We start from the raw sequence: 23419 nt of genomic DNA, 5'->3' as shown, positions 1-23419 counted from the left end.
TCCTGTGTTTATCATAACTTCATTGCCTAAGAAACTAATTTTGGCATTTCACTTGGTCAAGTTTTCCGTAGATGTGTTACGAATTTGACACCTCTCGATGCCATGATATTTGGTGCCTCAGTGATTACAATACTGCACGCAAGTTCGGTACAAAGAGATTTCAAATACCCTGCCAACAACACATTTTCAGGGGTTTCCGTAAGACATATTGACTACCGGGGTGGTTATTCTGAAAAACCGAGGTTCTGTTCTATGCTAGTTCAAACCGAGCTTGTGCTGGATATCGACATCTTCCAAAATGTTATGTATGACGGGCAGTCAAATGAAAATGAACACCCGCCACAACGAGTCCATGGAGTAGTTCTATTCAAAAGTGATCACCACACAGGTTACGACATTTATCCCACTTGGAGACGATACAACCAATTCCTGTTTCGTATGGCCTCGCATTCTGGGGGACGACGGTTCAATCCCGCGTCCGGCCATCCTGATTTAGGTTTTCCGTGATTTCCCTGAATCACTCCAGGAAAATGCCGATATGGTTCCTTTGAAAGGGCACGGCCAACTTCCTTCCCCGTCCTTCACTAATCCAATGAGACCGATGACCTCGCTGTTTGGTCTTCTCCTCCAACAACCCCAACCCCCCCCCCCATGTTTCGTAGAACGCGGTCGGCCGCATATCTTTCTTCAGATCGCCAACATTTTGAGCCCGAGGGCAAACTGCAAAGCCAACGTGGAAAAATCCCACATCTCCCCAACCAAGCAGTCCTTCTGTCCACAGAAGTTCCGGTAAGGTCATATAACCATCTTCTTCGGCAGCAGAGGTCCTCTGCTCGTTTAGTTCCTCAAGCGTGAAACCACAATCAATGACAGTGCTATGAAGGCACTTGTCAGAAACTGCATAATAAAGTCCAAACCTCCAGGAATGCTGAGAGATAGAATCACATTGTTGCACTATAACACCCACCCCACACTGCCAATCGAAGGAAGACTACGCTACGCTTCAGCGGTTTGATTGGGAAAGACTGCATCATCCTCAGTGCAAACCGGATCTTCCACCGTGTAATTTTCACATCTTTGGCGACCCGAAGAAAGGCATGCATTGACGTCGATTTCAGTCGGACAGGGATTGGGGGCGGTTCTGGCTCCGTCAGCGACTGACGGTGTTCATTTCAGTGCTACTTATGTAACTGAGTGCAGCACATGGTCCAGCGAGATACAGTTTTGGTTTTATGCTTTTTGCTGCCACATGTGCTGTTTCTTTGAAAAAAATATTGAAAATATTGGTTATCTCGCTCTCAAGAAACCGAACAGCGATGCGTCATGGTGGTCATACTAGTAACAAAGGAGATTACTCCCGACAAACTGTAGCGACAATGTCAATCTAGCAACCGTCAATGAGAGATAGAATCTCCTCTCTTAAACTACGCTCTTTCCTATCGTGTCGTGTGGCTAGGGCCTCCCATCGGGTAGACCGTTTTAGTTGGCGCCACTTCGGCGACTTGCGTGTCTATGGGGATGAGCTGATGATTATCAGGACAACACAACACCCAGTCCCTGAGCGGAGATAATCTCCGACCCAGCAGGGAATCGAACCCGGACCCCTTGGCATGACATTCCGTCGCGCTGGCCATTCAGCTACCGGGGCGGACTCTTTCCTGTCATTTGTTAGGAAATGTACTGATGCTTCATTGTAATGAAACTAGCTACGTGAAAACAATGTACTTCGGAAAACAAAAATGAATCAAATTATGTCAAAATTAAAGAAGTCGAAAAAATGCGGTTAATCGATTAATCATTTATATCTAAATTCTTGGTCGGCGTTTCTGAACAATATAACTTAACAAATGCGTGATATTTGGTTTATTCGTTGGCTGTTTTCCGGATCCGTACAGCATATATGAAATGCTCTCAGGTGGTGTGTTGGTGGTCGTAGAGCGCTTGTCGCACTAAGAGCAGACTTGTAACAAGAAATTGCATTTAGTTCCCGTAGAACTAATTAAAAACATTTCACAGCACACTCTGTCCTGCACTCCTACAAATGGTTATTACATCTCTTATTAACATTTTTGCGTAATATCAAATCTGCACATCCTTTTCTTTTTACTTTTCGTGAGATTACTTGTGCTCAGCTGCAGAATAAGTTGTTTCTATAGTTTTTAATGAAAACTTATGGCAGCCTGGGAGTCGAACCAGAAATTCCTCGCTTTCTCAATTAGTCGCCTTAACCATTACACTGTCTGAACATTTGTGCAACCCGGACTCTAACTTCCATCATTGCCACTGGTGTTTACACCTAGCGGTTCCGAACGCGATAAACACAGATCCCCGCCTCCCGCCACTGGTTCAATGGAGTAGGTGGAGGTCACTGCCAAAATGGGTCTACATCTACATCTAAGTGATTACTCTGCTATTCACAATAAAGTGCCTGGCACAGTGTTCAATGAACCACCTTCAAGCTGTGTCTCTACCGTTCCACTCTCGAACGGCACGCAGGAAAAACGAGCACTTAAATTTTTCTGTGCGAGCCCTGATTTCTCTATTTTATCGTGATGATCATTTCTCCCTACGTAGGTGTGTGCCAACAAAATGTTTTCGCAATCGGAGGAGAAAACTGGTGATTGAAATTTCACAGGAAGATCTCGTCGCAACGAAAAACGCCTTTCTTTTAATGATTGCCACTCCAATTCACGTATCATATCTGTGACACTAACTCCCCTATTTCGCGATGGTACAAAACGAGCTGCCCTTCTTTGTACTTTTTCGATGTCATCCGTCAGTCCCACCAGATGCGGATCCCACACCGCCCAGCAATACTCCAGAATAGGGCGGAGAAGCGTGGTGTAAGCAGTCTCTTTAGTAGATCTGTTGCACCTTCTAAGTGTTCTGCCAATGAATCGCAGTCTTTGGTTTGCTCTACCCACGATATTATCTATGTGAGCGTTCCAATTTAGGTTATTTGTAACTATAATCTCTAAGTATTTAGCTGAATTTACTGCCTTCAGATTTGTGTGACTTATCGCGTAATCGAAATTTGGCTGGTTTCTTTTAGTATTCATGTGAATAACTTCACACTTTTCTTTATTCAGGGTCAATTACCACTTTTCGCACTATGCAGATATCTTATCTAAATCATTTTGCAAGTCGTTTTGATCATCTGATGACTTTACAAGACGGTCAATGACAGCTTCATCTGCAAACAATCCAAGACGGCTACTCAGATTGTCTACTATGTCGTTAATATAGATCAGGAACAATAGAGGGCCTATAACACTTCCTTGGGGAACGCCAGATATTACTTCTGTTTTACTTGTTAGATTCAGTGAAATGTATGCACGATGGGGATGACATTAATGAAAATCAGTGGCATTAAATGAAATCAGTCAAAACCAGTCACAAATGGTGAACCGGCATTCTAACGAAAATGTCGTCACTAATGAAAATTTGTGCCACAGCGCGAATCCAGAATGGATTTCTTATTTTGCGCAGAATAGGCTCATTCATCGGCACTAGTTTATTCCTGTTGCTGCAAAACTGGTACATTAATTTCCTCCATCCATCTCATTTAAGCAAATCATTGTTTCCCTGCAACGTCGTTTTCATCATTTCCAGGGCGTATGAAATAGTTAACTAGGATTTTTAAATCTCATCCTTTTTTTTCCTTTGTTGTGTGTAATGCTCATATAGAAATATTATTTGTTAAACCACACAACTTGAACGTATCTTTCCCCACCTATGTAAAGTATATTCTACCTGCCTCTAGGTTTAAGGTATACAGAGCTTATTCCTTATGCTTACTTCAGAGCAAAGATAATAATACATATTTTGATAATGGACGACATTTCACCACTTTAGATACCGAAATAGTATGTATTTTAGGCAAAGTATTTTTTACCATCTCATTTACATGACCTAAGTAAATTGATACAGGCATACGTATCCAAATAGAGAGATATGTAAAGAGGCAGAATACGGCGCTGCGGCTGAAACGTCTGTATAAGACAACAATGTCTGGCGCTTTTGTTAGATCGGCTACTGCTGCTACAATGGCAGGTTATCAAGATATAAGTGAGTTTGAACGTGGTGTTATAGTCTGCGCACGAGAGATGGGGCACAGCGTCTCCGAGGTAGTGATGAAGTGAAAGTACGACCGTTTCCCGAGTGTACCGTGAACATCAGGAATGAACACCAAATCGCTGGCATCGCTAAGGCCGGGAGAAGATCCTGCAAGAACGGGACCACGGACGAGTGAAGAGAATCGTTCAACGTGACAAGTGCAATCCTCCCTCAAATTGCTGCAGATTTCAATGCTGGACCATCAACAAGTGTCAGCGTGCGAACCATTCAACGAAACATCATCGATATGGGCTTTCGGAGCCGAAGGCCCACTCGTGTACCCATGATGACTGCACGACAGAAAGCCTTACGTCTCGCCTGGGCCCGTCAACACTGCTGTTGGACTGCTGATGACAGGAAACATGTTACCTGGTCAGACGAGTATCGAGCGGATAGAGGTGTACGGGTATGGAGACAACCTAATGAATCCATGGACCCCGCATGTCAGCAGGGGACAGCGCAAGCTGGTGGAGGCTCTCTAATGGTGTCGGGCGTGAGCACGGGACCCCTGATACCACTCTGACAGGTGACACGTACGTAAGCATCCTTTGTGATTACCTGCATTCATTCATGTCCACTGTGCATTCCGACGGACTTGGGCAATTCCAGCAGGACAATGCGACGTCCCACACGTCCAAAATTGTTACAGAGTTGCTCCAAGAACACTATTCTGAGTTCAAACACTTGCGCTGGCCACTAAACTCGCCAGACATGAACATTATTGAGCATATTTGGGATGCCTTGCAAAGTGCTATTCAGAAGAGATCTCCACCTTTTCGTACTCTTACGGAGTTGTCGAGAGTCCTGCAGGATTAATTGTGTCGACTCCTCCAGCACTACTTCAGACATTAGTAGAGTCCATGGCACATCGTGTTGCGGCAGGGACCCCCCACACGATATAAGGCAGGTGTACCAGCTTTGTTTTCATGTGAGCCGACCGGGGTGGTCGTGCGGTTCTAGGCGCTACAGTCTGGAACCGCGCGCCTGCTACGATAGCAGGTTCGAATCCTGCCTCGGGCATGAATGTGTGTGATGTCCTTAGGTTAGTTAGGTTTAAGTAGTTCTAAGTTTTAGGGGACTGATGACCTCAGATGTTAAGTCCCATAGTGCTCAGAGCCATTTGAACCATTTTTTTTCTTTTTATGTGAGTCGTTTTAAGCTGGGTGTTGCGTACCATACTTCAGTTACGTTTCGTGCTGGTGGTCTGCGCAGTAAAGCGCGTGGCTGGTAACTGAGAGGCCTAGGTTCGGATTCCAGTTGAAACTGCATGTACCCTTTCCCCAGTTGGATAACGGGGGAAGCTAGGGACGCGCTGGTTGTCAATGTGACGTCCAATAGAAAGACTTGCATCCAGGCCGCTGAGCCACACGGATTTATTATCATAATTCTAAACGTAATTTTTTCTATTATTATTATTATTATTGAGACGTTTTTGTGATTAAGAAGGATTTTAAAGTTATATCTCCTCCAAAGGAACAAGCTGATGTTAGCCCTTCTCTACATATTGAACCTTCAACAGGGCCCATTTTTAACAAAGATCAATGACTTGGCGAAGACCTCGGTCGCGTAAGTCAGTTTTTTGGTTCTGCAGGAAACGCTCCACCCCAAAAATCACCTGATCATCGTTTCGGAAACCTCTGTCGCGCAGTGATTTTTTCATTCTTTGTGGCTGAGCGGTTCTAGGCGCTTCAGTCCGGAACCGCGGTGCTGCTACGGTTGCAGGTTCGAATCCTGCCTCGGGCATGGATGTGTGTGATGTCTTTACGTTAGTTAGGTTTAAGTAGCTCTAAGTCTAGGGGACTGATGATCTCAGGTGTTAAGTCCCATAGTGCTCAGAGCCATTTGAACCCTTTTTTTTTTTTTTTGAACTGTCACGAGTTTTCTGAAGTGTGTTGCTGAGACGGTTTGCCCATCACGAGCATAATATGTTAGCTCCACTGTATGAAAGCCCCGAACCTCACTCAGAATCACTTTGCCCGCTGATGGCTGGATCTTCGCATTCTTCGACGGAGGTGGATCCACTTGTTTCCACTGCTTCCTATACTCCGTTGTCTCGAGGTCGTCAAGATACACGCAGGACACGTCGATGCCCATTAGGCGGTTAAAGACGTCATCACGATTCTCATGACGCGGCTGCAACATTTCCGGAGATGGCTCGGTTCGATGGGCTTTTTTAATAGGTGTTTGCACACACGGAACCCAGCAGGCGGCGACTTTGTTACGTTCTAAATGGCATGGAAGATGTTGAAAACAATTTCAGAACTAATTTTCACCTTTTCCACTACCGCCTTCGTTGTGATGTGCCGGTTTGCGAGCACCAGAGCCTCCATTCTCTTCCGATTCTCGATTCTGCTAAGAGATTAGTCTGCCTCTTCATTCTTTGTCACCAGGCTTGTCTGACCACACTTGAAGCGTCTGCGTCATCTTGCCAGCGTCATATGACTGTGCATTCTTGCTGTACCCTTGCATAAAAGCATCATGGAATGTCGCAGCATTGTTTCCCAGCACGATACTCCACATTATCAATGTGCCGCCCTATTATGTTTTGGTTCCTGTAGCGGCATGCTACCGTAGCGTCGCGGTGATTTTAATGTGTACCAGGCCTACAGACATGCATCTGCAGATGAACAAAAATATAATTACGTAAATCTATTTTTCGAGTTAATAATTAATACTTGGTAACTCCCCGTCGTATTTTCCGTGCGTGTATATTGTAGAAATGAGTGTTGTACGTGGAGGCCAGCAAGGGCACCTATACTCGGGAGCAAGGGAGGCCGTCCCACTCTGGCTCTGGGGAAAAAGGGAAAAAAATGTGTAGTCAGGTTTTCTTCGTTCAATAAAAAAAGTGGGTATTACGCAGGTTTTAATAGGGCCGGAAGAAAAAACTTTTTTATGGCTACTTGCAAGTCGCCATTCGTCTTCCAGAATACCGCTATTAAAAATACTTCAATCCCCTCGCCTATTAAACATGTTTCAAACCCCCTCCCCCAGTGCCACATTTTGCCCCATCCCCCCCCCCCCCTACTAATAATTGTATAGGCGCTCTTGGAGGGAAGTGTACCTAGGAACACACAAGTTTTAAAGGTCGGTGTTTCAATCTAGTGACCGATTTTCGAATCACGTGAAGTAATGCACACCAGACGCTGCAATAAGCAATTTCTGGCGTTTTCTGTTGTTTTTGTTGTCGTGAGACATGAGGCTGTTTTTTATGCAACGTTTGTAAAGTCTACGAACTCTACATATTTAAGAGCTGGATGATAATTACATGAAGCTTGTTTGGAGGATATTGTTAATTCTTCAGTTACCAACTTTTACGGTCAGTAAAAATTCCGTACATTTTTAAAACTAGTTACATAACATGTGGACGACTAAGCCATCTTCGTCGGTCGTCCACCAACTCGCGCGCTGAAACACAGCAAGGTCTTCTACCATGAAACGCATGAAATTCTCAAATGAACAGAATTTCTTTAATGTCGAAACAATTTTCCCTGTCTTGAAAATGAAAATTTGTATTAGTTGTCAATAGCTTCTATTTCAAAATGTTTTCAGCTTGTAACTGGTTTTTGACATAACTACTTCTTAATCTGTTTTCATTTACTGATTTTTGGTCTCTAGTAGAGTAATAATATAACACATAGACTACTACGTACGTACTGAAAAGATTTTCTTGACTGAACACTTTTAATTTTAATAAAATCTTTGTTTCTAGGTACAAAAACATATTTAACATTTTGGAAAAACCTACTTTTCCAGAGTACTAATACAGTTTCAGAAAACGACTACAGCTTTAGGATGAATATCATCATTTCAAAGAGGAGTATGAAACTATACTGAAGATTTATTACGTGGCTGACTAGAGGCGAAGATCTGGAAAGTCTTCCATAGTACAACTCTCTCAACGTGTTGGACGTCTACGTGTTTATTTATGAGACCTATTATTCGTTTCCGATAGTTATTGATGCCACACGTGTTTATTTTTTGTTTACTAATAAATGTTTCCATTTTGTACCAAATATTGTGTGGCTGAATAGTGAAGTTGCCGAAAGCCAAAGTCTATACAAACAGAAATGTAAATGTTCATCTGTTCTAAATCGTAAACCTACGAAAGTTGGTTTGAAATTTTGACACAAAATTGCATTCGAATACGCGCGGGTTTTTACCGACCTACTGGACAACTATCTGTTAAACGTAACAGCAACACATGAAATACTACTGTGTTCATCGTAACAATAAACCTTAAGTAAACATTACACCACGTATTCTTCCGCGTTTTCTGGAATCTCACTGGATTTCATTTCACGTGGAGTGGAAGCCAAGCTGCTTCGAGTACATTTATGTACAGGGGTACGTTTTATGCTGTGCGTTGCGTGCACATCGACTGAGCGATAATACAGGACAACAGCTTTACCGATGCATTTAACTTGGAGAGCAGATTGCAGCCAGCTAGTCCGACTAAAGTGCAGTGATGTGGGCAGTTTCAGTTCGACATAAAAAGAGACGAGCACAAAATCAATATAGCTTACAATGTCATTTAATTTTAAAGAGAATGAAATAATATTCGGCAAAACTCCAATACGGCACACTTCTTAGGAGACCAGATGGAAAACATAAGATGCTCTCGTTCTTAGATAACATAGTATTGTAATTAAAAACAAGAGTGATGAAAATTCCTAAATTAAACTCGGGGTAACTTTTCCGCGCGCGATACGTGTCACGCAAATGCTTCTTACAGGGATTTCGCCATATCGTTAAGTATTAAAGCCACTGAACGTATTATTTATTGTAAGCCTTATGCTATTTTAATTCCTTCCATATTCGAATCCGAGAAATATATTTTATCACTGGAACTGTCATGTGCTACATTGAAAACGAATATATCGATAGCAGAATCCACGAAGCTATCCAAGCGCCACATTTTTTCCTTTTATGACGTGCCATTCTGTATCCCTTCAGCGTTCGGTGGTGACGTGTGACGAAAGCTTCGTTCCAGTACGTCTGGCAGCTTAAAATGCCGTGTTATTTCTCGCGACAGATCCGTTAACTTGGTTCCAGATCAGCTGTGTTCTGTTTAGTTCATATTACAGTGGTAGGGTAATTTTACGTGCAGTCGACTATGTTATTAGAAAGAAGAGGACGTGCATTTTTTCGTTAAAATGATGATTAGATACGTGTTAATTAGCGTATATCTGACGAATTTTTCGTTCTAAAGATTCGGGTATTCCAAACTGAACGAAAAATAGAAAGACCAAAGAGAAATTTGCACCACAGATCCATGAATTGTACCGAATTATTATTCTACAACGCTATCGATTCAGCTGTATATTCGATTTTCAAAACCTCCTTAACTTTAGTAAATAAATCTATTGAGAAAACTTCGAAGTTTATTCTTTCTGGAAATCAGTGAAAAACATTAAGAACAGCCTGCTCCTCGTCAACTTTTAACGGTGTTCAACGCGCGTGTTTCACTGTGGAGCAGCTAGCAGCGGCAGCCATTTTCACAGTACGTTTTAACAGCGCAATACTACAGACACTGAGACTGTACACGATATTTAAAATAAAATCTATGTAGCTAAAGTATGGTTAAGAAAAACATTGATAGATGTTAATGCATTAGAATATCTTAAGTTTTATTTACTACAACATAGAAATAAGATATGTAATACGTACGTAGGATCTACCTCCAAGAGTGTGACAAACCCGGGGTACTTGTGCTACGGCTACTGACCAATCATCGCGTGTGTATATGTTTACATCTGGTTTATCCTGATGATGAACAATGTGTAAACGTTACTCATGCTTGATGGCGTGCTTCTTGACAACTGCTGTCACTTAGAATATTTAGAGTTTTCGACAGCACTGTTAAGTTGAATTTTCATAGATTTATATTTATTTTCATTTTGACTGAATTATTTCGTGTAACAAGCTGTTCTTGTTACTTTTCATTGCAAATTGAGCTGTTACAATTGATTTTCATTTGAATCGATTTTTTTTACGGATTTTCTTTTAATACGGACTACTAGCTAGTAAATGTGCATTTTTGTTCCCTTCCTCCCAATCAATTTTAACCACGACACGCTGGGCATTTGACCCATTAGAGACATTGTTTGTCTGACATATTCTTTCTCATTATACACACTCTAAGAAGGAAAGACACACCACAAAGACATTATCTGAGTTGGACAGAAATCGGTAGGTGTGATGTACTTGTACACGCAACAAACGATTACAATTTCAGAAATCGGATGATTTATTCAAGGAAAACAGCTTCAAAAACTGACCAAGGCCAATAACGCGTTAATCCACTCTGGTCCTTACGCAAACTGTTGTTCGACATGGCAGTGATTCATAGAGTAGCTGGGTGTCCTCCTAAGGCATATCGTGCCAAATTCTGTCCAATTAGCGTCGTTCAAATGGTTCAAATGGCTCTGAGCACTATGGGACTTTACATCTGAGGTCATCAGTCCCTAGAACGCAGAACTACTTGAACCTAACTAACCTAAGGACATCACACACATCCATGCCCGAGGCTGGGTTCGAACTCGCGATCGTAGCGGTCGTGCGGTTCCAGACTGAACCGCTCGACCACACCGACCGGCCCAATTAGCGTGTCAGATCGTGAAAATCCCTAGTTTTTTGGAGAGCCCTGCCCATATGTTCTACACGTTCTCAGTCAGGGAGATATCCGACGACCTCGTGGCCAAGGTTTGTTTTGGCAAGCAAGAAGACAAGCAGCAGAAATTCCCATAGTGTGGGGTGGTCATTATATTATTGAAACGGAAGCTCGAGATGGCTTGCCGTAAGACAACAAACCGAGGCATAGAATATCGTCGTCGTACCGCTGTGCTGTAAGGGTCCCGCGGATGACAGCCGAAGGAGTGCTGCTGTGAAACAAAATGGACACCAGAGCATCAATCCTGGTTGTCGGGCCCTATTGCCAGCGACATTCGAATTGATATGCCGCCGCTGCCCACGACATCTCTAGACATGTCTTCACTGGTCATTGGGGCTCAGTTTGAAGCGGGACTCATCACTGGAGGCAGTTCTACTTTAGTGAGATTCCAGTCCGAAGACTGGTCTGGAGACGCCCTAGACAGCGGTGGGATACTAACCTCATTCTCGCCCGCCATAAGGGTCGACAACCAGGAGTGATGATCTGGGGTGCCATTTTATTTCATAGCAGGACTCCTTTTGTAGTTATCGGCACCCTTATAGTGCAGCGGTGCGTCGACGATATTCTACGCCCTGTCTTCTTGCATTGACGGCCATCCATTCTGGGCTTTCATTTCAGCAAGATAATGCCCTCCTTCATATGGTGAGTGTTTCTAATGCTTATCTCCAAGATTACCTTGGCCAGCAAAGTCGCCGTCTCTCTCCCGAACTGAAAACGTCTGAGCAATATAGGCGAGGTCCTCCAACCACCTCGGGATTCTGACGGTCTAAAGCGCCAATTGGACAGAATTTCGGGCGATGTCCTTCAGGAGGACATTCAACAACTATCAATAAATGCGAAGTCGATTAACTGCTTGCATAAGGGCCAGAGGTGGACCAATCCTTTATTAACTTGCTCAGGTCGTGAAGGTCTTCCTCTTGTATAAATCAAACAATTTTTCTGAAATTGCAATCATTTGTTTGCCATCATGTGCATCAAATCTACCGATTTCCGTCCCATTCAGATAATGCCTTCGTCGTGCGTCTTTTTTGTTTTGTTTTTTCTCTTGGAGTGTATGTTTTTTAAACAAAAATTGCGAACATAACAATATGCTGCTTTTTTTTCTTCTTCGCAGACAGTTTTACAGAAAACAGGTAAGTTTTATTTATGGCGTATCGGCTTTTGATTAGAATACTACTTCGGAATCTGAATATAGCAATAAACAAGGCTCAGGGTCAGAGAGAGAGGGAGGAGTAGGAGATGGACAAAGAGAGGGGGGGAAGAGGAGATGGACAGAGAGGGGCATCAAGAGCTTAGGACGTATGTCCAGTACCCATAAGTATTTAGCAATTGCGAAACAGTGCCGCGTTTGCAAGTAAAGAAATGAAAATAATGATGGTTCGACTAATATAGGACTTCCGAAGCTGGATATTGCGGTCCACAGCTTCGCTGCGCTTCATCACATTCTGCACTCAATTTGTTTCATGTTTCCCTTACAGTAGGAAGTACGAGGGGCGTTGAATTAGTAACGCAACACAGTTCTCTTTTCTCTCGGTCAATTTCGGTTCAAATTTGTTGTTGGTCATCGTGGACTACTTCTGCTTCGGCCGATATACACTCCTGGAAATGGAAAAAAGAACACATTGACACCGGTGTGTCAGACCCACCATACTTGCTCCGGACACTGCGAGAGGGCTGTACAAGCAATGATCACACACACGGCACAGCGGACACACCAGGAACCGCGGTGTTGGCCATCGAATGGCGCTAGCTGCGCAGCATTTGTGCACCGCCGCCGTCAGTGTCAGCCAGTTTGCCGTGGCATACGGAGCTCCATCGCAGTCTTTAACATTGGTAGCATGCCGCGACAGCGTGGACGTGAACCGTATGTGCAGTTGACGGACTTTGAGCGAGGGCGTATAGTGGGCATGCGGGAGGCCGGGTGGACGTACCGCCGAATTGCTCAACACGTTGTCGCCAGTGGTCGGCGGAAGTTGCACGTGCCCGTCGACCTGGGACCGGACCGCAGCGACGCACGGATGCACGCCAAGACCGTAGGATCCTACGCAGTGCCGTAGGGGACCGCACCGCCACTTCCCAGCAAATTAGGGACACTGTTGCTCCTGGGGTATCGGCGAGGACCATTCGCAACCGTCTCCATGAAGCTGGGCTACGGTCCCGCACACCGTAAGGCCGTCTTCCGCTCACGCCCCAACATCGTGCAGCCCGCCTCCAGTGGTGTCGCGACAGGCGTGAATGGAGGGACGAATGGAGACGTGTCGTCTTCAGCGATGAGAGTCGCTTCTGCATTGGTGCCAATGATGGTCGTATGCGTGTTTGGCGCCGTGCAGGTGAGCGCTACAATCAGGACTGCATACGACCGAGGCACAAAGGGCCAACACCCGGCATCATGGTGTGGGGAGCGATCTCCTACACTGGCCGTACACCTCTGGTGATCGTCGAGGGGACACTGAATAGTGCAGGGTACATCCAAACCGTCATCGAACCCATCGTTCTACCATTCCTAGACCGGCAAGGGAACTTGTTGTTCCAACAGGATAATGCACGTCCGCATGTATCCCGTGCCACCCAACGTGCTCTAGAAGGTGTAAGTCAACTACCCTGGCCAGCAAGATCTCGGGATCTGTCCCCCATTGAGCATGTTTGGGACTGGATGAAGCGTCGTCTCACGCGGTCTGCACGTCCAGCACGAACGCTGGTCCAACTGATGCGCCAGGTGGAAATGGCATGGCAAGCCGTTCCACAGGACTACATCCAGCATTTCTACGATCGTCTCCATGGGAGAATAGCAGCCTGCATTGCTGCGAAAGGTGGATATACACTGTACTAGTGCCGACATTGTGCATGCCATGTTGCCTGTGTCTATGTACCTGTGGTTCTGTCAGTGTGATCATGTGATGTATCTGACCCCAGGAATGTGTCAATAAAGTTTCCCCTTCCTGGGACAATGAATTCACGGTGTTCTTATTTCAATTTCCAGGAGTGTAGTTTCGTGAAGTTCCGATAAGTACCGGCGCTATGCGTATCCTTGAAAATGGCGTCTGTAATGGAGGTGTTCAAAATATGGTTCAAATGGCTCTGAGCACTATGCGACTTAACTTCTAAGGTCATCAGTCGCCTAGAACTCAGAACTAATTAAACCTAACTAACCTAAGGACATCACACACATCCGTGTCCGAGGCAGAATTCGAACCTGCGACCGTAGCGGTTGCTCGGCTCCATACTGTAGCGCCTAGAACCGCACGGCCACATAATGGAGGTGTGTTCCGTGTTCCAAGCAGAGAGCCGTCGTTGTATTCCTTTTGGCGGAAAACCACAGCATTGTAGATATTCATAGGCACTTGCAGAATGTGAAAGGACCATTGGCGCTGAAGAAAAGTATCTGTCGTCAACGCAACAAGGTCGCAAAAACCTGTACGATCTCACGCGTGCCGGCCCGTTGCACACAGCTGCGAATCCTGCAATGTTGGAACGTGCAGACGCGCCCATTCGAGGTGATCGACAGAGCACACCCAAACAACTCGCTGCTCATTTGAATTCCTCTGCTGTTAGTGCCGACACAATCATCCACCAGTTGAGGGACTCAAAGGTGTGTGCTAGCTGGGTGACTCAACTCGTATCAGAAGAAGATAAAGAGCAAAGAAGGACCGCAAGTGCGGAACTCAAATTGCGCGTTACGACAATGGTGACAATTTTTGGGTTCATCACCGAGAGCCGGAAAGAAATCCGCAATCCATAGAGATGCGCCAAGCTACATCTCCACAAAGAAAAGTTCAATGCCAGACCCTCTGCCGGTATAGTCATGACGAAGGTCTTCTGGGACTCTGCAGGGGTTATTCTGCTTCATGTCTTGCCTCACGATGCAACGATTAACTCTGAAGTGTATTGTGCTACCTTCAGGAAATTGAAGAAACGACTTCACCGTGTTCGTCATCACAAAAATGCGAACAGACTTCTTCTCCGTTGTAAGGTGTAAGGCAAATCCAACACCTTCCATGAAAACCCTGACATGATAAGCAAATCCAGTAGTATGTCACATAGATCCGAATAAATCGTGACATTAAATTAACCAAAATAATACGAGTAACGAGTGAGCAAATGGAATACCACAGACTAACACAAGGATGCCTAAATGCATGTCATACCTTCCCACCGTGAGACAGACGCAGTTCCGAGGGGAGAAACGAGAACAGAAGCCGAGAGCGGGACCGTGTTAAGCTAGAAGGCCCTACGATAAGGGACGGACTGGTCACCCACGTCGCCAGCTAACCACTAGGACCACCCCAGCTGCAAGTTTTAGCGTGAGACTTTTTCGCGTCTCTGTTACGTTGCAAACTTTAAAAACATTGCCCCACCACGAAAAGTATAACGTTTCTCATTGGACAGACAGAATTTTTGTAGCCGGAGCTTAAGGTTAACATTGAGACCCTGACTGGTCAGATGAAAACACAGCCAGATAGTTTTTTTTAAATCAACTTCGGTAAATTGTAGTAAGGAGAAGTTAGGCGGGAGTTGCTTCCGAGACGGCGAAGTGAGCAGAGCTGTGCTGCCCACCGCCCCTCTGACGAACACCGAAAAGGTAATGGACGCACGCGATGCCGCATAACAGCGCATAAAGCTTCACTCAGAAATGCAGAACTTTTTGCGTAATACTAGTGTCGATTGTCAATTAAAGCTCATGGTGCTCACATTTGCCACTTGAAGTAAAAATCTGTAATGCGATTCTGTTATATAGTTATTGAGAAGCCACATCAGCCACTGTAATTTATGACAAGTTATATATGTAATTAAAGATAATTGAGGGTCATTGTAGACCATTTTGATAGTTTTCTCTCTTGTGAAACTTAATTTAAACCTAGATTATAGATGTGATATGGCATAGGTCATCCTTCGATACATTGTAGAACTTGGAAACCCATTCAGGGAGTATTCGTTCACATTTTTGTTGAACGCAGTTGGTTATTATCATCCTGTATTAAAACATTTCCTTTTATCAATAGTGCAGTTTATAAACAATGTTTTGTGAGTAGAATAAAATTTCCAGTTGTAAAATTAACTGCGTTTTCGACGTTATTTTACCAGCTAACTAAAAACAGGAAAGCCTTGAACCCCTTCCACTAAATTTAGTTAGTATGAAGATTCTTTTACAGGGAGTGCAGTGGAGCTGACGCTGAAATCATTAAGTATTTGGTTATATCATCGCTAGTCTCACTGAACTCTTCTGAACTCTACATGTCATGTGTGGTCTGGCGTCTCCTTACCAGCAACAGGTCCCAGGTTCAAACTAGTCAATTCCCTAAAAATACTCTCAGAGCGTTGTTGTGCAAAAGTGGTAGGGAGACACGATATAGAACAAACAGACACCACCATGAATGTTAGACCGTGTCCACCATGCGGGAATTCAGATATCGACTGGAGCCTTTCGGACCAGCCCAGTTCAGAGTCTGTGTACAGAGGCTGGTGAAATACCATTCTGGATTCGGCGACTTATCCTTTTGGCTTGACAGGCGCTGAAAATCTCAGCATCGCCTCAGTCGTTGGCATTTAGTTCAGTGATCCAACCCGACTTCGAACGACAACTCAGGAATATGCCCCACGCGACCTAGCCATTTGGTATAGGTGCTACGGCCTGCCTCAAGGATCTCTCGGGCATGAAAATACACACCCAGGGATGGAGCGTACTGCCGCCTTGGTGTTTTCGGAGGCCCTAAGTGATTTTAAGCTTTACGCAGTACCCGAAAATTTGTATTCCAGATATGGTTTTTACAATTTTGTTTTCGTCTATTTTAAGTATGTACCATCGTTTTATCGTTATTTATGCCCATGGATCCCAGCAGGGGAATGCTCTCGGTTGTTCTGTGGTTTTTCCTGATAGGGTTTTTAAAGTTCGTCTTCCAGAACAATTTACAAATCATGATGCGGAGCTATATCGCAGTCTAATGGCACTGGAGAGGGTTCACAGACATCACTGTACGAGTTTTCTTGCCTGTTCCGACTCTCTTAGTGCACTGCAAGCGCTTCACCAAATGTATTCGGTAGACCCGCTGATTCAGCTCATCCATGACTGCTTACAGCGGCTACAACGCCGTGGCAAGGAGGTGATCTTTTGCTAAGTACCTGGCCACGTTGGGATACAGGGTAACGACGTGGCTGATACAGCTGCCAAGGAAGCATTTTGGGATGGTGCTGTCCATCAATGTCCCATATCGTTGCATGCCATTATCTCATTTTTTGACAGATGCATGGTGCGTCAATGGGAGGCTGAGTGGTTGCAGGTGTCGGACAACAAATTGGGGTCCCTCAAACCGACCACAAATGCGTGTCGGCCTCGCCGCTGGAAGGAGGTTTTGCTTACCATACTGCGCATCGGGCATAGCCCTTTCACACATAGCTTCCTCCTCCGGGGGGAAAATCCACATTTCTGTGAAGTTTGTGGCGTGCCGCTTTCAGTTCAGCACATTGCGGCTACGTGTGTCCTGTATACTGTCCTTGGTCTCGTTGGAGATCTGCCCACCTTCTTCGCAGACACCGATACCAGTGTAAACAGAGTGGTGAAATTTTGTGAACTGTCAGGCCTCACTCCTAAACTGGTGGGAAAGGGCGGCAGACTTTAGTACGTTATAAACTGCTCTGCATGTGGGGACAGCCTTCGTCCCCACCCATGAGATTTCCTATTGATTTTTTCGTCAGGGCGCTGATGACCATGATGTCGAGCGCCCGCTCAACCCAACTCATCGTCATCATCATCTTCTCCTTGTCAACACAAGGCCTAACGTAAGTCGGCGCACCCGAGGGAAACTCACAAAACTTCATTGGACTGTTCTTCCTTATCCACCCTACAGCCCGTAGGGCTACCCGCGGGTAGCAGTACGTGGATGATGGAGAGTTTATTGATGCAGCAAGATGTTGGCTCCGTGTGGACCAGAACAGTAGTATTACGCGAGGTACAGGCCATCCCAGTAAGGTGGCGTTAGGCCGTCGCGCTGAATGAAGTTTATGTTAAAATATAGGTTTTTGTAGCCACAAGCCCGGATCTCGCGGTCGTGCGGTAGCGTTCTCGCTTCCGACGCCCGGGTTCTCGGGTTCGATTCCCGGCGGGGTCAGGGATTTTCTCTGCGTCGTGATGGCTGGGTGTTGTGTGATGTCCTTAGGTTAGTTAGGTTTAAGTAGTTCTAAGTTCTAGGGGACTAATGCCCATAGATGTTAAGTCACATAGTGCCCAGAGCGATTTGAACTATTTTTTGTAGCCACAAGAGTGTGGAATGATATGGTGTACGGGAACCCTGAATAAAATGTACCTGCTTTCGGGGAAAAAAAATGTGTTGCATTATTTATTGAATGCCCCTCGTGTGTTTGTGCGTAACTTGAAAGCGCCTTTCGCGCGTAATACAGGAGCGTGTTTTGTGGCTGCAGGACTCAGCAATGGTGGACCTCCTGGGCTCTAAAGACGGTGGCGGGGGCGGCGGCGAGCTGCGGCAGACGCTGCGCTCGCGGCTGCTGTCGGTGCTGGAGGGCAGCAATGACCTGCTGTCCGGCCTGTCGTCGCGCCTCGAGTCGGCGCTCAGCCTCGGCTCCGACGACGCAGACAGCGACGCCGCCAGCCGCGCGCCCACCGAGGCGCTGCTCGGCGCCCGCGCAGGCGCCGCCCCGGACGGCGACGCCGCCCACGGTACGTACCCTGTCTCCGGAAACCCCTCTGTAAAGCACAAGTGACTGTTAATCCTCAAGATAGGCCGACTCGCCAGTATAAAAGAAATCGGGGGCCTTCCTCTTGTCAGAAAACAGGCAATAACAGCAGAATGGGTGCGTTCTGGAGACAGTGTCTTCAGACTTGGACTAGCCATAGGGCGTCACATGAGTAACAAATCCATCAGCGACATTTCAACCCTCGTATAGCTGAGACCTGAGTTGCTCCTGGCGTATACAACTTTCAAGTAACTACCGGGAATTCAGCCAGGTAACACTTTCAGCCAGCCGCCGTGGCCCAGCGGTTCTAGGTACTTCAGTCTGGATCCGCGCGACCGCTACGGTCGCAGGTTCGAATCCTGCCTCGGGCATGGATGTGTGTGATGTTCTTAGGTTAGTTAGGTTTGAGTAGTTTTAAGTTCTAGGGGACTGATGACCTCAGATGTTGAGTCCCATAGTGCTCAGAGCCATTTGAACCACTTCTGAACACTTTCAGCGACTGCCGGTATTTAGGCGGGAGAAGACCCCGCCATTTTCAAGGCAAACTGCAAACAAGCGACGTACATTTAATTTAAAACCTCGGTACTCGGACTGATGCACACACTGAACACTAGTGCCACCAAAGATGACCAAAGTCAGAGCTATCGATAGTCAGACTACGAACTCGCAGGCGAGGTAGCATTGACTCGGTCCCTCTGTTTTTTGACAAGGGAGAGAGCCGGATTCCAAACAGATTTTAAACAAAAGCCTCCATCCCTGTTAACGAGGTTCCTAGCTAATTTAATCGCAACTGTCTCTTTAATAACACTGTCCCAGTAGCTGGACGTGCATGCCATATCTCGCTGTTATTATATAACATGGGGTGACCAGTATCCAAACAATGTTCGGCAATAGCAGATCTACTTGGCTGCTGTAGTCGTGTGTGCTGTTTACGCTCAGTACAACGGTCCTCCACGGTCCAGATAGTTTGACCAATATACGCCATGCCGCAGCTACAAGGAATGCGATATACACCCGCCTTACGCAGACCAAGATCATACTTAACAGAACTCAAAAGTACTCTAATTTTAGATGGAGGTCGGAAAACACATTCCACATCGTATATCAGTAAAATACGACCGATCTTGTTGGAAGTGTTTCCTACATAAGGCAAAAAGGCAGTAGACTTGGGTGTCGACTCAGAATTATCATCAACCACCCGATGTACAGTTGGTCGATAGCGCAACGAACGTTCAGTCTGTCTATTACTATAACCATTTTGAAAAAATGTAACTTCAAAATGGGACAGCTCAGCTGGCAAAGTCTCAGTGTCGGAAACGACATGTGTCCTGTGTACCAAGGTACGAAGTACCCCTTCACGCTGAGCTGGATGGTGACAACTATTAGCCTGTAAGTACAGGTCGGTGTGAGTTCGTTTCCTGCAGACTGCATGTCCCAATGATCCATCATCCTTCCTCCTAACCAACACGTGAAGAAAGGGAAGGCAACCATCCTCTTCCACCTCCACCGTAAAACGAATATTCGGATGGACTGAGTTCAGACGTTCTAGAAAGGCATTCAAATTCTCCCTACCATGAGGCCAAACAACAAAGGTATCGTCAACATATCTAAAGAAACAGGCTGGTTTCAAAGGCGCCGACTCCAATGCACGTTTCTTGAAGTCTTCCATAAACAAATTTGCGATCACAGGAGACAACGGACAATCCATCGCAACTCCATCTGTCTGCTCGTAATACTGGTCATTGAATAAAATGTAAATGGATGTCAACACACGCCGAAAGAGATTACTTAATTCAGCACCAAACCTAGCCTTAATTAACCGCAACGAATCAGACAGAGGAGCATGACTGAAGAGAGAGACCACATAGAAACTCACTAAAACATCAGTCAGTCAACCGTAGTCCGTCCAAACGGCGTAAAAAAATCAGCTGAGTTCCTGATATGATGTTCACACCGACCTACTTGTGGACTCAACAGAGAAGCAAGATGCTTGGCTACACGATACGTGGGAGCGCCGATGTTACTCACTATAGCACGGGGATATTGGCATGCACGTCCAGTTATTGGGACAGTGTCATTAAGGAGGTAGTTGAGATTAAATTAACGAGCAACCTCATTGACAGGGATAGAGGTTTTTGTTTAAACTCTGTTTCGAACCCGGCTCTCTCCCTTGCCAAAAAACAGAGGGCCAGAGTCAATGCTACCTCACCTGCGTGTTTATAGTCTCACTACCGATAGCTCTGACTTTGATCATCTTTGGTGGCACTAGTTGTTCAGTGTGTGTGTTATCTTTCCTGCATCAGTCCGAGTACCGAGGTTTTAAATTAAATGTACGACGCCTGTCCGTTGCAGTTTGCCTTGAAATTGGCGGGGTATTCTCCCGCCGAAATATCGGCAGTCGCTCAAAGTATTACCTGGCTGAATTCCCGGAAGTTATTTGAAACTCGTAAAGCTGTTGACGAAGTGATTGTGAAGTGAAACCCGAAGGAACAACCGCCGCTAAACCGAGACCAGGTAGAGCTCGTGTATTGACGGACAGGGTCTGTCGAGAGTTGCGGACGGTGATTGTACAAAACCGCATGGAATCAGCGGATGAAATTACTCGTAAGTTTTCAAGTGCTACCAGCAGTCCCTCTAACATAAAAACTGTGCATAGAGAGCGTGGAGTTACCTTCAGTCTCACAAGAGATACTGAACTGAAAGTTTCTCAAAGCGGCAACATTAAATAGCAGTTAATAAGATACACAAAAGCACCAAAGGAACTGGTATATGCATGCGTATTTCAAGTACAGAGATATGTAAACGGGTAGAATACGGCGCTGATGTCGGCAACGCCTATGTAAGACAAGTGCGCGGCGCAGTTTTTAGATCGGTTGCTTCTGCTACGTACAATGGCGGGTTGTCAAGATTTAAGTGTGTTTGAACGCGGTGTTACAGTCGGTGCACGAGCTATAGGACACAGCATCCCCGAGGTAGCGATGGCGTACGACCATTTCACGAGTGTACCGTGAACATCAGGAAGCCGTAAAACATCAAATCTCCGTCATCGCTGAGGCCGGAAAAAAGATCCTGCAAGAACGGGACCAACGACAACTGAAGAGAATAGTGTAACGTGACAAAGGTACAACCCTTCCTCAAACTGCTGCATATTTCAATGCTAGGCCATCAACAAGTGAAGCGTGCGAACTGTTCAACGAAACATCATCGGTATGCGCTTTCGGAGCCGAAGGCCCACTCTTATACCCTTGAAAACTGCACAACATAAAGCTCTACGTCTCGTGTGGGCACGTCAACACCGATATTGAACTGTTGTTGACTGGAAACATATTGTCTGGTCGGACGAATCTCGTTTCAAATTGAATCGAGCGGATGGATGTGTACGGGTGCGGAGACAATCTCAGGAATCCATGGGCCCTGCGTGTCAGCAGGAGCCTGTTCAAGCTGGTGGAGGCTATGTGATGGCGTGAGGCGTTTGCAGTTGGAGTGATAAGGGTCCCCTGATACGTCTAGATACGATTCTGACAGGTGACACGTACGCAAGTATCCTGTCTCATCACCTGCATCCATTCATGTCCGTTGTGCATTCCGACAGATTTGGGCAGTTCCAGCAGGACAATGCGACACTCCACATTTCCAGAATTGCCACAGAGTAGCTCCAGGAACACTCTTCCGAGTTTAAACGCTTCCGCTGGGCACCAAACTCGCCAGACATGATCGTTTTTAACATATCTGGGATGCCTTGCAACGTGCTATTCAGAAGAGATCTCCACTTCCTCATACTGTTATGGGTTTCTGGACAACCCGGCAGTATTCACGGTGCCAGTTCCCTCCAGCACTACTTCAAACATTAGACGATTCCATGCCACGGCGTGTTGCGACACTTCTGCGTGCTCGCGAAGGTCCTAGACGATATTAGGCAGGTGTACTAGTTTCTTTGACTCTTCAATGTAATTGACTTTACGTAACTTACCTGTCTACACATGGGAGCGAGCCACATTGATGAGGGATAATAATTTCTTTTAAGAGTGCCGTACGATGCAGGTCACAGGAATTTCTGTAATTCTGAAGGACATTTTACCTTTTGTGGTCGATGCACTAATCACTTTTGTTAATACCGCTGCCGCTGGTAGTCGTCATTGTTCGACAGCGGTAACCGATCGTGCCCACACAGCTCCCACGATAAAATTTTATGTACTACGAGGGAAATAATAGGACAAAATATCTCGAGCAGTGAGGTGGGGGGAGGGGAGAGGGGAGCAGTTAGCCTCCAACTTTCCTATTTTGCCGATGAAACACAATCAAAATACAATATAAATTATTTATATTATAAGGAGACAGGATGGTAGTTCTTATTAAATAATGAACTCGAGAAATTTTAGTGAACTAGATCATTATGAAGCCAGCAATTTGCGACTAGATCGACTACAAGCTCCCATGCCAGAAGGGCAAATTGCCAGGCAGAAGACAAGTGAAGAAGTCCCTATCATTTCTTCTCGGCCACCATTACATTAGCATCCTCCACAGATCTGGAGGTTTCTCTAGCTTTACGAAAAACTTCCGCTAGTTTATTGACTAGCATACATTTTACCAAATTTGTTGAGGAGTACATTGGCTGTTTTCTTATAACGGATCATTACAAACTAAGAATAAAGGGAAACTCTTACGCACTAACAGTGAAATATAGAGGAGGTGCTGCTACGGTGTCGGGAATCTGAAATCTGACGTAGTCAGGTATGGATCGTTTATTGCGCTTAAGAAAACACTAAAAGTGGAAGGATATGAAGATGTTTCAGAGCACTGGCTAGTGCGTACAATAGGGGAACAGTTCGGAGGCGACGATTCCTTGTATCACCATGACAGAGCACCCTGTCACAAAGCAACATCTCTGAGACAATGGTTTGTGGACAGTGACATTTGGGAAATGGACTGTCTTGACCAGAGGTTCGT

At 45.5% G+C, this 23419-nt stretch overlaps 1 protein-coding gene across 2 annotated transcripts in view; it reads left to right on the top strand.

Moving 5' to 3' along the window:
* Positions 1–23419, top strand: part of LOC126333672 (uncharacterized protein KIAA0513) — a 285554-nt gene that overhangs the window by 86531 nt on the left and 175604 nt on the right. Inside the window, exon 2 of one of the 2 annotated variants that reach the window (XM_049996755.1) lies at positions 18200–18455. In XM_049996755.1, the coding sequence (XP_049852712.1) occupies positions 18209–18455 (247 nt within the window). In that variant the 5' untranslated portion in view covers positions 18200–18208. Of the gene's footprint in view, positions 1–18178; positions 18456–23419 lie in introns of both variants that reach the window. The other variant, XM_049996756.1, reaches the window with a different exon arrangement.

The sequence above is a fragment of the Schistocerca gregaria genome, chromosome 2, assembly GCF_023897955.1.
Source record: "Schistocerca gregaria isolate iqSchGreg1 chromosome 2, iqSchGreg1.2, whole genome shotgun sequence".
NCBI lineage: Eukaryota > Metazoa > Arthropoda > Insecta > Orthoptera > Acrididae > Schistocerca > Schistocerca gregaria.
This window is presented reverse-complemented; position numbering and strand designations above follow the sequence as displayed.